The 13,684-nt window shown below is 30.7% G+C and overlaps 1 protein-coding gene across 31 annotated transcripts in view; it reads left to right on the top strand.

Moving 5' to 3' along the window:
- Positions 1–13,684, top strand: part of ADGRL3 (adhesion G protein-coupled receptor L3) — a gene marked incomplete at both ends in the record, with an annotated part of 456,353 nt that overhangs the window by 421,130 nt on the left and 21,539 nt on the right. For all 31 annotated transcript variants that reach the window (XM_084234180.1, XM_084234185.1, XM_084234176.1 and 28 more), the window contains 3 exons: positions 640–808; positions 6,345–6,470; positions 9,859–9,955. In XM_084234180.1, the coding sequence (XP_084090306.1) occupies positions 640–808; positions 6,345–6,470; positions 9,859–9,955 (392 nt within the window). The remainder of the gene's footprint in view (positions 1–639; positions 809–6,344; positions 6,471–9,858; positions 9,956–13,684) is intronic.

Here is a 13,684-nt window from a genome sequence, read left to right as displayed (position 1 = left end):
AGAAAGCAATCAAAAGGCTGAAGAAAGCAAATTGTGACCTAGAGTAGCATTATTTTTCCCATCCATTCTACCTCACATTTGTTCTATATAACTATAGAATCAGAAAAAAAAAATTTAAAAAGTCACATACCTACTCCAAATCCTGGTTCCTTCTAATATTAGTTCTGTTGTCAGCAAACACTAAAATTTTTATGGAAAAAGTGGAAATTTGGAAAAATGGGGTAAAAAATGTACCAGATGAAGCTGTAATGGAGAATGCAATCAAAATAAATATTATCATACCAATGAGAACAATGGAGACTAACATAGCTGTCTAGGCTTTTCCCTCTTGTCATTTACCATGATCACATCTCCATATCATTTACATATGTGCTACAAATACATGAATAATTTAATAGTACAGATCTGCTTTTGTTTAAATCAATTTCTGTGTATATAACATTTTCATTCATGTATATTTCCTCAAGTTTGAAATTTTAGTCCCCATTCATATCTTACAATATTATTCCACCTGTCTTACATTTTCTATCAAGAAAACTTACTGTAAGATTTTTTCCAGTGTTGATATTATTGATTAATGATATTGTGCTAATTAAAGACCAATTATTGAGAACCCTTATTTTTTTTCTCTTTCTATAGGTCATGGGTTATAGGTGCAATAGCTCTTCTCTGCCTATTAGGATTGACCTGGGCCTTTGGACTCATGTATATTAATGAAAGCACAGTCATCATGGCGTATCTCTTCACCATTTTCAATTCTCTACAGGGAATGTTTATATTCATTTTCCATTGTGTCCTACAAAAAAAGGTAAGCTAGGATTCTGGATTCAGAAACAAATGGCATACATTGTGTGATATCACAGCAATTACAGCATATTGTAATAACTCATTCTTGACATGATCACCTCTAAGAAATATATTGCATCACTGATTTTTTTTTAGAATGGACAAAACTGGTACAAATTACAGGCAAGGTAGTTGGTGGGTGTGTTTAACAGCAAAAGGCAGAATCACAGTATTCTGATTTAGATAATGCATAAAAATTATTATCTTGTAGACTTGACCTTATATTTTTATTGGAAGACACATGGAATTTGTGTATTAGGAAGCAACTTTTCTAAGATTTATGGAGGCAGGGGATACACACACAGAGACAGGAGTAAAATCAGGAGATTAAGAGAAAAGACAAAATTTGTCTATGTATCAATAATTAGGGAATATTAGGCCATCAGTTATAACACCTTCAAGTATAGTAGGTCAGATTTATTCTAACCTTTCGTACATTATCTGTAATCTTTAATTATCTTTAATGAGACTTACATAGAAATTTTCTAGAGTGGAAATATTTTTTATACTTTATACATTATTTTGATTGTGATTTTTATTGTCAGCATCAGAGTTTTCTCAACTTTTATTTTTATTGTCTTACCAATATACATAGAATAACTAAAAATTGTTTTTGATATTCTGGTAGAAATTTTGAACCTTAAGATCCAAGCAATTGTCTAGAGATTTTAGTGTGTTTAACATATATAAGTGATATTTTTATGTATCATCAAATGCAGTTTGGCAAACATGGTCATATTAATTTTTATGGCCAGTCAGCCAAAAATGTTTTTTACATTTTCAAATGGTTAATTTAAAATTAAAAATAAGTATATAGCGTACTTGGTTTTGCCTCTTGGCTCACAGGGCATACAGTTTTGTCTCTCTGGCTCTTCATGAAAAAATTATCAAACCCTGATTTAGAAGGTTGCCTTTATGATTTATAAAAACAAGTAACATGCATACTGTTCTTTCATCCACTTCTGTGTTTTTATTCTTTCAATTTTGGTGGCATTTTATTTGGTGTCAAGAACATGGCATACCATCAAAGAATATAGAGAACATGGAATTTATTTTTTCCTAAAATAATAGGTACTTGTTTTTGAAATTGCAGAAATAATATTAGGAAAATTTTCTCTTTCTTTTTAAAAATTGACATATAATTGTGTAAGTTTCTGGTGTACAATATGTTCACTTGATACACTTATATAATGTAAACTGATTACTACCTTAGTGTTAGCTATATTCTGCTTTACCTCAGATAATTACCATTTCTTTTTTCATATGGTAAGAACATTTAAGATTTTCTCTCTTAGCAACTTTCAAGTAAATAATATAACATTGTTAACTATAAAAACCATGCTGTGATTATAAATTAGATGTCCCAAATGTATTCATCTTATAACTAAAAGTTCATATGCCCTAACCAATGTCTTCCTATTTCCCCTACTCCCATCCTCTGGCAAAAACTATTTATTTTCTCTTTCTGTGAGTTCCACCTTTTTGGATTCCACATATAACTTCTATCATGCAATATTGTCTTTCTCTATTTGACTGACTTCACTAAGCATAGTGTCATTAAGGTCCATCCATGTTGTCACAATAGCAGCATTTCCTTCCTTCTAAAGGATAAAGAATATTCATATTCACATATATGGAATTTAATATAAATAATAAACAATATATATAATATAAATATAATATATATAACTAATTCATCCATTGATGGACACATAGTTTCCCATATCTTTGATATTGTAAATGATGCTGTAATGAACATGGGAGTGCTGATATCTCTTCCAGATTCTGATTTCATTTCCTTTGATACAGAGTCATGCATCACTTAATGATGGAGACATATTTTGATAAATGAGTCTTTTGGTGATTTCAGCCTTGTGTAAATGTCATAGAATATAATTACACAAACTTAGGTGGTATATCTTAATATACACTGTAATATCTATGACAACTGTCATATATGTGGTCCCTTATTGATGTAAATGTTGCTAAGTCATGCTTGATTTTATTACCAGAATTCTGAATGCAGGATGATAGGGTAGTTCTATTTTTAATGTTGTGAGGAACTGCCACACTATATTCCATGACTGAACCATTTTACTTTCCAAGAATTCCCTTTTCTCCATATCCTCACAAACACTTATCTCTTGTCTTCTTGATTATAGGTATTCTAACAGGTGCGAGCTAATAGCTCGTTATAGTTTTGTTTTGCTTTGGCTTGAAGATCAGTGACATCTTTTCATGTACCTTTTTGCTATTTGTATGCCTTCTTCGGAAAAATGTCTATTTAGTTCTCCTGACCATTTTTTAAATCAGATTGGTTGTTTTGTTTTTGGGTTGTGTGTGTGTGTGTGTGTATGTGTGTTTCGTTATTGGTTTGTATTTATATGGATATTAACCCCTTATTAGACATATGATTGGCAAGTATTTTCTTCTATTCTGTAGCTGCCTTTTTATTCTGATGAATGCTTATTTTGTTGCACAGAAGAACTTTTTAGTTTGGTGTAGTCCCATTTGTTCATTGCTTTTGTTGCTGTTGCTTTTGTGTCATATCTAGAAAAGTATTGCCAAGCCCAATGTCAAGGAGCTTGTCTCCTATTTTTTTACTAGGAGGATTATGGTGTCTTTTCTTATGTTTAAGTCTTTCATTCACTTTGAGTTGATTTTTGTGAGTGGTATATGGTAGCAGTCCACTTTCATTCTTGATCTTGTGGTTAGTCAGATTTCCTAACACCATTTATTGAAGATACTGCCCTTTCCTAATTTAGTTGTTAGTGTTTTGGTCCAATATCAGTTGACTTTATACGAAAAGATCTATTTCTATACTCTTGATTCTATTAGATTGGTGCCTTTCTTATACCAGGGTCATATATTGTTTTGATTACTATATTTTGGCAGTATAGTTTTAAGTAAAGCAGTGTGACTTTTAGCTTTGTTCTTCTTTTTCATGTTTATTTAACTATTTGGAGGCTTCTGTGGTTGTATAAAAGTTTTAGAATTTTTATTTTTCAGTGAAAAATGCCTTTGGGATTTTGAGGATTGTATTGAATTATATATATTTGGGGTAGCATAGGCATTTTAACAATATTTAATTTTAAGTGTTTTTTTTAATCACATAACTAAATACAATGGTACGCCCATGCTAATGTAGTAGCTCATTTTTAGTTAAATATGAAGTTTTCCATTTTTTGATATATTTTGTTTCATAGGGTTATTTTGTATTGGATCAACTTGTTAGCAAACATCAAATTTTGAGTTGTCATTTCTTTCCTGAATATAGATTACATGATTGTGACAACAGCATTTCCAATTACAGTCATCACTTTTTCTTTCATTATACACTCAATTATATAATACACTCTTAGAGGCTTTCATGATTATTTTATTTTTCAACTGAAAATATGAAAGAAATACTCTGTCAGTAATGTATATTTTCTTTCCTGTCTTTTGATTCTAGAACATCACATTGAAATAAAAAAGATATCGTCTGATTGAGTTAAGATGGGGTATCATATGACATAGATTAGAATATGCAAACTTTTACTGCAAACTAAAGAAAAAAATTCTCATGTACATAGTCCCTATTATGTTGCTTTCTTCTTTTTAAAGCACATGATTACAATTTCAAATCAAATTGCAGAAAATATAAAGTCAGTATAATGATTTAGTAAGTATTATTGCTAATGTGAGATTTGACATCACTAGGTATGTTTATTTGCTGGTAGCTTATATGTTCAGAGCATCTTACTGATGTTGGAAAATTGGAGTTTTCAACATTTTTATACTAGAAAATGTAAATAGTTCCTGATGGGTCCTGTGTCTTATGCAATATTGCTGCCTTTGTAATAGGAAGAGTACTGTTTCTATTTTTTTAGTTTTTTTTTTTACTTTATTTTTTATACTAATTGTTTTTTAATGTTTTACATCATTGTTCATTTTTAAAGAATATTTGCTTCCCTCCACCCCCTCAGGTGTAGTCCCCATAGAATTTCCTTGTGTGTTTCTATTTTTTTCTTCCTTCCTTTTTTCTCCCATTTCTTCCCTTCCTCTCTTCAACTTGCCTCTCTTTTGACCTCTCCCTAAATATTTGCTTAGCTTTAAATCACTTCATTAAAAAATCATTGTGTTTTCTTAAAAGAAAGCTATTGCTTGTTGACTACATTAGGTACAATGAAGTGATGTAGGTTACAACAAAGATAGTGTTTGTTCTTGGGTAGAGATTTTTTTAAACCTTCCAAGTTCTAAATAAAGTATTCATATTTTTTTTCCAGATTCAGATGTGATAATTTAATAGATGAATTTAATAATAAGGTTAACAATATACCATACCTTGTGTTGGTCATGTAATCATGTTAGAAATGTGACATTTTAGAAAGAACTTTCTGATTATAGAGTACCTGTGGGATATAGATGGTTTCACACAAGGTACATTGCTTAAACAGTCTTTCATTGCTTAACCTTTTCAGTGTTGTTCTATGTAATTTTGAGGGAGGGACCTACCTGCCTAACCAAATCCAGCTTCTTTAATCCACCTTAGCATACACACATATCTTAGACATTTTTGCAAGTGGATACAAATTTAATTTTTTGAAAATGAACAAAATATGAATTTGGATTATAAAAATAATCATTTCCAGTAATAGAAAACCTTGCATAAAAGAGATTAGAGACAAAACAGATCAGTATAACTTTAATTATGTTAAAGAATATGCAGTTTTCCTAGTCCAGATCAGATAAAGATCTCAAACATTAGCACATCATGCCTCCCTGTTTTTACTTCTTATATCCTCTCTTTCCTTTCTTTACACTTGATAGTATAAACTAATTCCAACCTATCTTTGAAGATTGTCTCAATTCTTTTTGAGAAACTTTCCTTGGTACCCCTTCCTATTTCCAATCAACACCCCTCCTCCATTCTTTGATTAACCTTACTCAATGTCATTGTTTCTGTGATACACTAAGCAATCAATAAATGTGACTTTTTTGAACAAATATAAGTGTTTTCTCTCTGATTCTGCTATGTATTTGACAGAATGAATTTTACATTATTAGATATAATATTTTACATTTGAATACTAGTTTTGCTGTACTATTCACTTTTTTTTTTGCTTTTGACTCTAAACAACATTCCTCCAAAAATCAAATATTTATAATATTGTTTTAAATAAAATTACATTGGAATATTCTAGTCACAAATTATGGAATGTATGAACACATAAAATCAATATAGAAGAAGCTAAGAATAACATATACAGTACTATTAATAATGTAATTTGTGAATGTATAACCAATATGATAAAATGTCCCAGAAAATGTATTTTAGTTGATGAACATATGGTTGAGGATTATTTTTGTTGTTCTTGACAGTGTAGAGATGATTTAGGACAGTATTTATTTTTATGTCTTATTTGACTAAGTTGGCAGTAAATAAATAAATAAACAAACATGATAAAAGCTTTCCCAAAAATTGTTGACATATAAGTTAATATTCATTTGGTTAGGTTCGAAAAGAGTATGGAAAATGCCTGAGAACGCATTGCTGTAGTGGCAAAAGTACAGAGAGTTCCATTGGCTCAGGGAAAACATCTGGTTCTCGTACTCCTGGACGTTACTCCACAGGCTCACAGGTAAAAATATTTACTAATTGAAATTAAATATCTCTTCCCTATATTCTGTTAAAAGTTGCTGTCCTTTCATGATTCCTAGTGCTTAACACATCTAGTTTGTTTTTGTTGTTCTTTTACAATGTCTCAAGTGGGAATGATTTATGACAGAAATTTAAGAAACCATTGCAATAAATTTATGAAATTATGGTCTAAGTTTGTATAATAATTAATGATTTCATGTTGTTTCTAGCTAGAGGAATATGGGCCAGAGAAAGGAATTTAGTACTTCACTGAAAATGCCAAAAAAATTATTTTAATACAGATATGATTCTGGAGATAATTATTTTCCCCCCTAACGCAGTAATTCTCTATCACATATTAAAAATATTGATTTTGGAGCTGTATGATTTGTGACATTAAAAGAAAAAATACCCTTCATCTGTTGCTCTCATGTAACCACTTCCTGTTTCCAGTCCCTTATAAAAAGTTGAATACTCTGTATTCATAAAAATGTGTATAGAAATGTACATGTGTATGCTTAAAAGCTGTGGACTGAAGTATTGCTCTTCTTACTCTGCCCTTCCTTTAATTGTTCTGTCATTTACTTTATTGATTCTGTAGATATATAATATTTGATTCTGTAGATATATAATATTTGAAGAACAGCAAAATGCATTAACATATATTAAACTGTAAAGCATAGTAATAAAATGAATACCTGTGAATTCAACATCAGAAATAAAACATTTTCCATGTCTTTCTCTGCTTGAAATCTCTCCCTAATCAATCCTTATGCCTCTCCTAAATTTGTTTTGCCATTTCCTTGACTTACTCTAATTACTGTTCCATTTCCAAAAAAGATGCTGTTTAGTGTTCCTTGTTAGAATAGTTCTATTTCTTTATGTCTTATAGTATATAGTATTCTACAGTAGTGGTTTTCACTCCAGTACTCTAAGGCATATCCTGGCTCAGTCCTTGAATATTTAAGTGTTGACTCTGCACTAAATACTATATTATTTTTCTTCTGATTGTAAAACTTAGATTTTGTTCCTTTCCCTCTCCCTATTTAACTATTATTTGATATAATATAATAAGTTGTTAGCCTCCTAATTTAGAACCAGATGACTGGGTTCAAATATAGGTTATACCACTTTTTGGGTCTGTGACTTGTTCACCTTGGAACCTCTAGTGAATAAATGACACCTACCTCCTGGCATTCCTGTTAGGTTTTATTCATTGAATACATGAGAAAAATACATAGTATAGAACTCAGAATTAATGTGTACATATATACACATTCATGTATGGCCTGTGTGTGTTTGCCTTTCCCCTTTGTATTTCCAGCATCAATGAAGTTTGGTCTCTTTAAAGAGAAAAATTTGAGCAAACTTAAAGAGATAAAGGAGCTGCCTAGACCTCAATTTAGAGAGAGCACTCCAAAGGACAGAACAGTTATACCAAGTCCTAAGGCAAAAGCATGCTTAGCATACAAAGGAGAGGCAGAGAAGCAGTGTGGCTAACTAGTAGACAAATAAAAGCTGAGATGATGAGAGCAGCACATGTAAATATCACCTAACAACTGTTCTAACTCTCAGTTAAGATGTCACTTCAGTGCAATATTTTCAGATTTCCTAGACAAAAGCATATCCCCTTACCATGGATATTTAATTTTTTTTAGATCACATGGTGAAAAACACATGCACAAAAGTATACAAATATAAGTGTGTGACACAGTGAATTAATACCCTTCCACTAATCAAGTTTCTGAGTAACTCAGAAACACTTTAAACATATCTCAATTATATACCTCCAAATGTAACCACAGTTTTAATTTTTATCAGTACGTTTTGTTCAGTGTGTATTTAATACTTATTCACATGGAATCATCTAGTACATATTCTTTTACTGTTTTCTTTTTTTTGGACATCTGTGTTATTCTGAAAGGTTTTGCTTCTTTTAAACTTTTATTGCTGTATATAATTCTATCATTTTTTATCTATTCATCCACTGATGGTCATATAAGTGCTCATATTTATCAGCTATATTAATGCTTCTATGTAGATTTGAGAGCTCATTATTGTACTTTTGCATTTATTTTTGTGATAATTTGATTTATCTGCCACTTATTAACCTAGCAGCTCCATGAATGATAAAATTAAAGGCAAAAAAAAATAAGAGACATTTTGAGTTTGCTTTTTCCCATTGTATTTTGTGGGTTAGTATTTGGCATGCATTAGAGGGTAATTGATATTTTTAATTAACTAGTCAACACATTAATTAATTCAACAAACCAATGTGTGAACTTTCTTCCCAGTATTCCAATTTGAAATTTTGAAGTATTTTTCAATAGAAACATTCTCAAGTACTCAGAACCTGTATTCCTGAACCAGTTTTCTTTTTGTACTTAATTTTGCTCTGTGCTGTGCATGTTTGTAGTCTGACCCACATAACAGTATAAACAGTCTTTCTGAAGGAGAAACTTCCCAAGATTCATAGAATTGATTGTCCATATTTTAAGATTAAGTGCTCTGTTATTTGAGAAGTTCAAATATATTTTGAACATAACCACCTGTGGGCTTGGTTTCACAATTAGTAGTAGTCATAGTTCTTAAAACTTTCATTTTTGGAAAAGTGTTATTTTGTTTCCTCCACAGACAAAAATGTTAATAATTCTCTGATCCCTAAGTCAGTAAAATAGCGAAATAGAATAAAACAATTCCCCCAATAAGAAATTATTATACTGCTTTTCTTGATATTCCAACCCTTAGAAAACTGAATTTGAGAATATAAAATTCTTAAATGTAAGAATTTTCATTTCTCAATAAAACTTTCTACTGTAAAGCAGGGAATAAGTGTGAATTGACTTCCTTTATCTCCTTCAAGAGAAAGGCAAGCCAGGGTAGTATGTAACCTCTAAAATTATATTGGCCTTCTTATAAAACTTATGGAAAATGTGTAAAACTCTTGCAAGAGTCTGAATTCTTAAATTAAATCTTTTGTTAATAAAACTGGCAACTTAATGCATATGTAAATGTCTCATTTCCATAAAAGTTACAATGAAGAAATTTTGGTTATCCATGGAAATTAAACTTATTAAATTCTAACATTCTAGAGTACACTTCTATATATCTTCAACATGTTTAATTGATATAGTACATTACATTCGTTCCTTTTTCATAGTTATAATTATTTTTATATAGACTTTGAGGAACGCACTTAATGAAAACCAATTGTTACCATTAGTTTCTCATGTACTCCTACTTCTGTAATATAACCATAGAGATGTTGTATATTTGCCAAATGTGAAAACCAGAGGTCTCATATAACTATGACAAGAAGAAAAGAATGATTTGTGTGAAAATGCACTGCCTGGTGAGTTCATTTCCTTTCTTCTTTTTCCCCCATCCAGAGCCGAATTCGCAGAATGTGGAATGACACGGTCCGAAAGCAGTCAGAGTCTTCCTTCATTACTGGAGATATAAACAGCTCAGCATCACTCAACAGAGGTAATTAAAAATGATTTTTCATATTTATTACTTTTGTGATTACTTTTAAGAAGGTGGTAAATGCATTGCTTTATTTGCACCTTCTGGACCTTCTTCCATGTGATAGGAATATTGCAAGGATTTAAAACCTGGTTGTGTATAGCAGTGTGTTCCATTATTCATAAGCCTTTTTTTTTCAATCCTGAATTTTCAGGAGGTCTTTTCTGAAAAGAATTTAGAAAAGTAAAAATTTCTTTTGTAGTTGTCTGCCACTGCTATAAGCTGGTGAGTTGTCAGGCCTCATCGGAAGCAGTGAAAATTGGCAATTATGTGGCTATATAGTCGGTTAAGCATCATAGAGTTTCACATTGTCCCAGGTATAGAGCAATTTCAGAGTCTTTGTGGAAGTAAAGTAAAAATATACTGTCTAAAACCTACTTAAGGCAACCTGTGCATTTGGCGGGGTTGGGAGGGTGGGGATCATATCTATACTTAATATCCAAGACATCCAAATAATATTGGATATTTAAAGAACTAAGAGAAAAAAATATTTCATGTATGTTATCATTTCTTGTGTGCTTCTGGTTAAAATATTCCTAAGGCATCATTTAGATTTTTGATATGAAGTTCTGTTAATTTCCTGATTTGATTGTGGTTCCTTTTCTTTTTCTTCTTCTTCTTCATCTCCTTCCTCTTGCTCTCTCTCTCATTAGAATTTAACTGACTACAGTAACAAGAACTAGGTGTGGCATTTGTGGAGAGTTACAGGACACTTTAGTCAGTGCAAAGAAATATTTAGCATATAATTTCATCTGAAAATGTAGGGTTTGTATGAGATAGTCTAATCACATTCTCCTGGGAGAAATATTTTGATACATATATTCAGTAATCATTTTTATGCTCAACACTGTTATTGTTCTTAACCCCAAACTAGTACATTTATTTTATTTTTTTTAGGCAGAAAAGTGAAAAAAATATTGTCAGATAAGGAGGACAAGAAAGCTCTCTGAGCAGAGAGGGCTCCTGAGCAGGTAGCCAGTATTAGTTTATTTTAAACCTGTTTCTGACAGCTTTTTGTTATATTAGATACTACTTAAAAACAAATAATTTAACAAATAGGGGTCATAACTAAGAAAGATTCATGTGCCAGTGCTCATAATAGGTTTTACTGAAAATAAGTAATTTATATAGAGTAAGTTAGGACAATCATTTTCAAATTGAATTTAATATAAGAATTTGTGTTTATATAATCTTAATTTATTTTTTTTGTGCAGTAATGTGGTAACTATAACCTAGTGATGGTATTAAAAATTTTAATTTGTGGGAGGGGAAGGATTGGGGTCAGAATGGGGCGTTTGCAATTGTATTGGGGAATATAAAAATAAAATTTATTATTTAAAAAAAATTTTAATTTGCTTTTGCTTAAGTAAGAACAGTGGGCATAAATATGAAGAAAACACATTAGAATAAAGTAATTATCTTGCATTTTGTTTCACAATTAGATTGCTTTTATTTGCTAGAGACTATTGATTTACACAATGTCTCTATTCATCTCTTTTTAAGTTTAGCTTTAATGGTTAGCTTGTGCGAAATTACTTAAATATGAATAGTCTAACTTTTGGACATTACTTTCCAAAGCATAAATAATGAATTACTTATAAAAGTGCCCCCAAATTTTAGGAAATCATTTGCTTCCATAATGACAAATTTTCTTTAATCTTTAAGTAATCCCATACATAGAAAATTTATAGTATATTCCTTGAAAGAAAGCTATCCTTCTTAAAAGGATTTATTTTTAATAATATCTTGCATGTAATGATTATAACAGTCATAGAGTAATTATAAATGAAGCAGGTTAATAGAACATGATTTTAAAGATGACCTGTTATTTATCTACTGTGGAGATGGACAAAATATGTAAAATTATTGTTTTTAGCATATGATCTAAATTTATGTAAAGATTATAACCTTCATCAAAACTGCTTTAAATGTGTAAGATTGTATGTCCTTGACGTTAAAGTTAATCACATTATATAGCATTGCTTTGTCTTTTTTATTTCTTGTCAAGACTCTTACCAACTTGAAATATATTGATTTGTGGATAATTATGTCAGTTTGAAGTACAGTTAAAGAAAAGAATAATCTTAGCTACTAATTGATCATATGTTTAAATGTTTTTATATTCATTAATTTTAAAAGATGTTTCTTAAAGTTATTAAAGGAAGGTATAGTTCTATTTCTATCCAGTGAGTTTCTTTAATGACTTTGGGGAAGGGGTTAATTGAATTTATGATTTCAGACATGCCAAGGCAGCAGTCTTTTTCTATAGGGTGTTTACTATTTCTTTCATTCAGTAACATTAATGGTGCTAGACATGATAGTGATCTTCTTGATGCCCTATATTAATTTCCTAGTCTCCCACATCAGAAACTCCTCATTTTATTCTCCATCTCATTATTTTTTAACCTTAGATGAGTGGAGGGTATTTTAAAATTTTATTTCTTAATATTATATCTCAGAAGCTAGTCTTTAACCTCCTTCTTTAATCTTGTCTCATTTCCCAGGGTCCTATCTTCCCTGCATTCAGGCGTGTGTATCATATTTAGGTAGGTGGCACCCAAGATTCACCTTTCCAGATAAACACTCCAGTCACCTCACAACATAATTATTCACTTCTGTTTATTCAAAAGATTATTTTTTCTATGATTAAAATAAAAATTTTAGGTATTACATCTTCACATTTTCATATATCCTAACTTTTCCCATTCATAGTTTCTTATAGCTAGCAATTATTTAAATTCAAACTCCATTGCCCTTTCTTTCTAAGTTAGACATTTTAAATCTCTTATTTTTTCTTCATTTCTGACCCCTGAAAACCACCAGAAGTTGTCTAAAAATTAGTCTTATTTTTACATTAGATTTTCTATCCCATTCATAACCACTGACTAATTCATCAAAATTCATTATTTTAAAATTCTTTGTGTCTTATCATCTATTCTTCCAAACAAGAATCTGTCATTATCATCTTTGAATAAAGCATCCATCATGCAGTGTAGAACTCCTCAATTTTTTTTCAAGCCATCTAATATTCTGTTCTTGAACCAAGCTGTTACATCCTATTTGTCAGATTATCTGCCTACCTTTCCCAATATGATAAACTTTATTGTTGTTGGGAATTTATTCCTTGGAATCATGTGAGATCTTGAATGATTTATTGAAAAAGTTTGATTCACTTAATCATTCTTATACTCTTGGGATTTTGTTATTTGGTTACTTCATCTCTAAAACCTTCCATTACATTTGTCCTTTGAAATATATATTTATGAAGATGTTTTCTAAATGTTCCCTATTTTCTAATAGTTTCCTTGTTGCAATTTTATACATTAGAGGAAGTCCAGAATTCCTTAAGGCCAGTATTCCAGGACTACTGTCAAGATAAATTCACAGATGCCCTATCTACATAGGCAGAAATAGCTTTTCAAGAGCCCTCAGATGATGGTTGATCACCAATAGTTTCAAGGAAAGTTAACTCTGATATAAACCCAACATTTCACAACTCTCACAGGAGGGTTTATTCAGTGATTCATTTAAATTTTACCTTGAAGACAATTCTAAATCCAAGAGCTCCTCTCAGGCCTATTGGCATTCTAACCCAAATTTCTAGTAGTCCCCAGTACCTAGTAGGGGTAAAAATAATTTGTAGAAGAGTAGTCTTTCCTGCCTCTATCTCCTAACCACTGTCTCTGTTGG

This window comes from Talpa europaea (genome assembly GCF_964194135.1).
Source record: "Talpa europaea genome assembly, chromosome: 5".
Classification (NCBI taxonomy): domain Eukaryota; kingdom Metazoa; phylum Chordata; class Mammalia; order Eulipotyphla; family Talpidae; genus Talpa; species Talpa europaea.
This window is presented reverse-complemented; position numbering and strand designations above follow the sequence as displayed.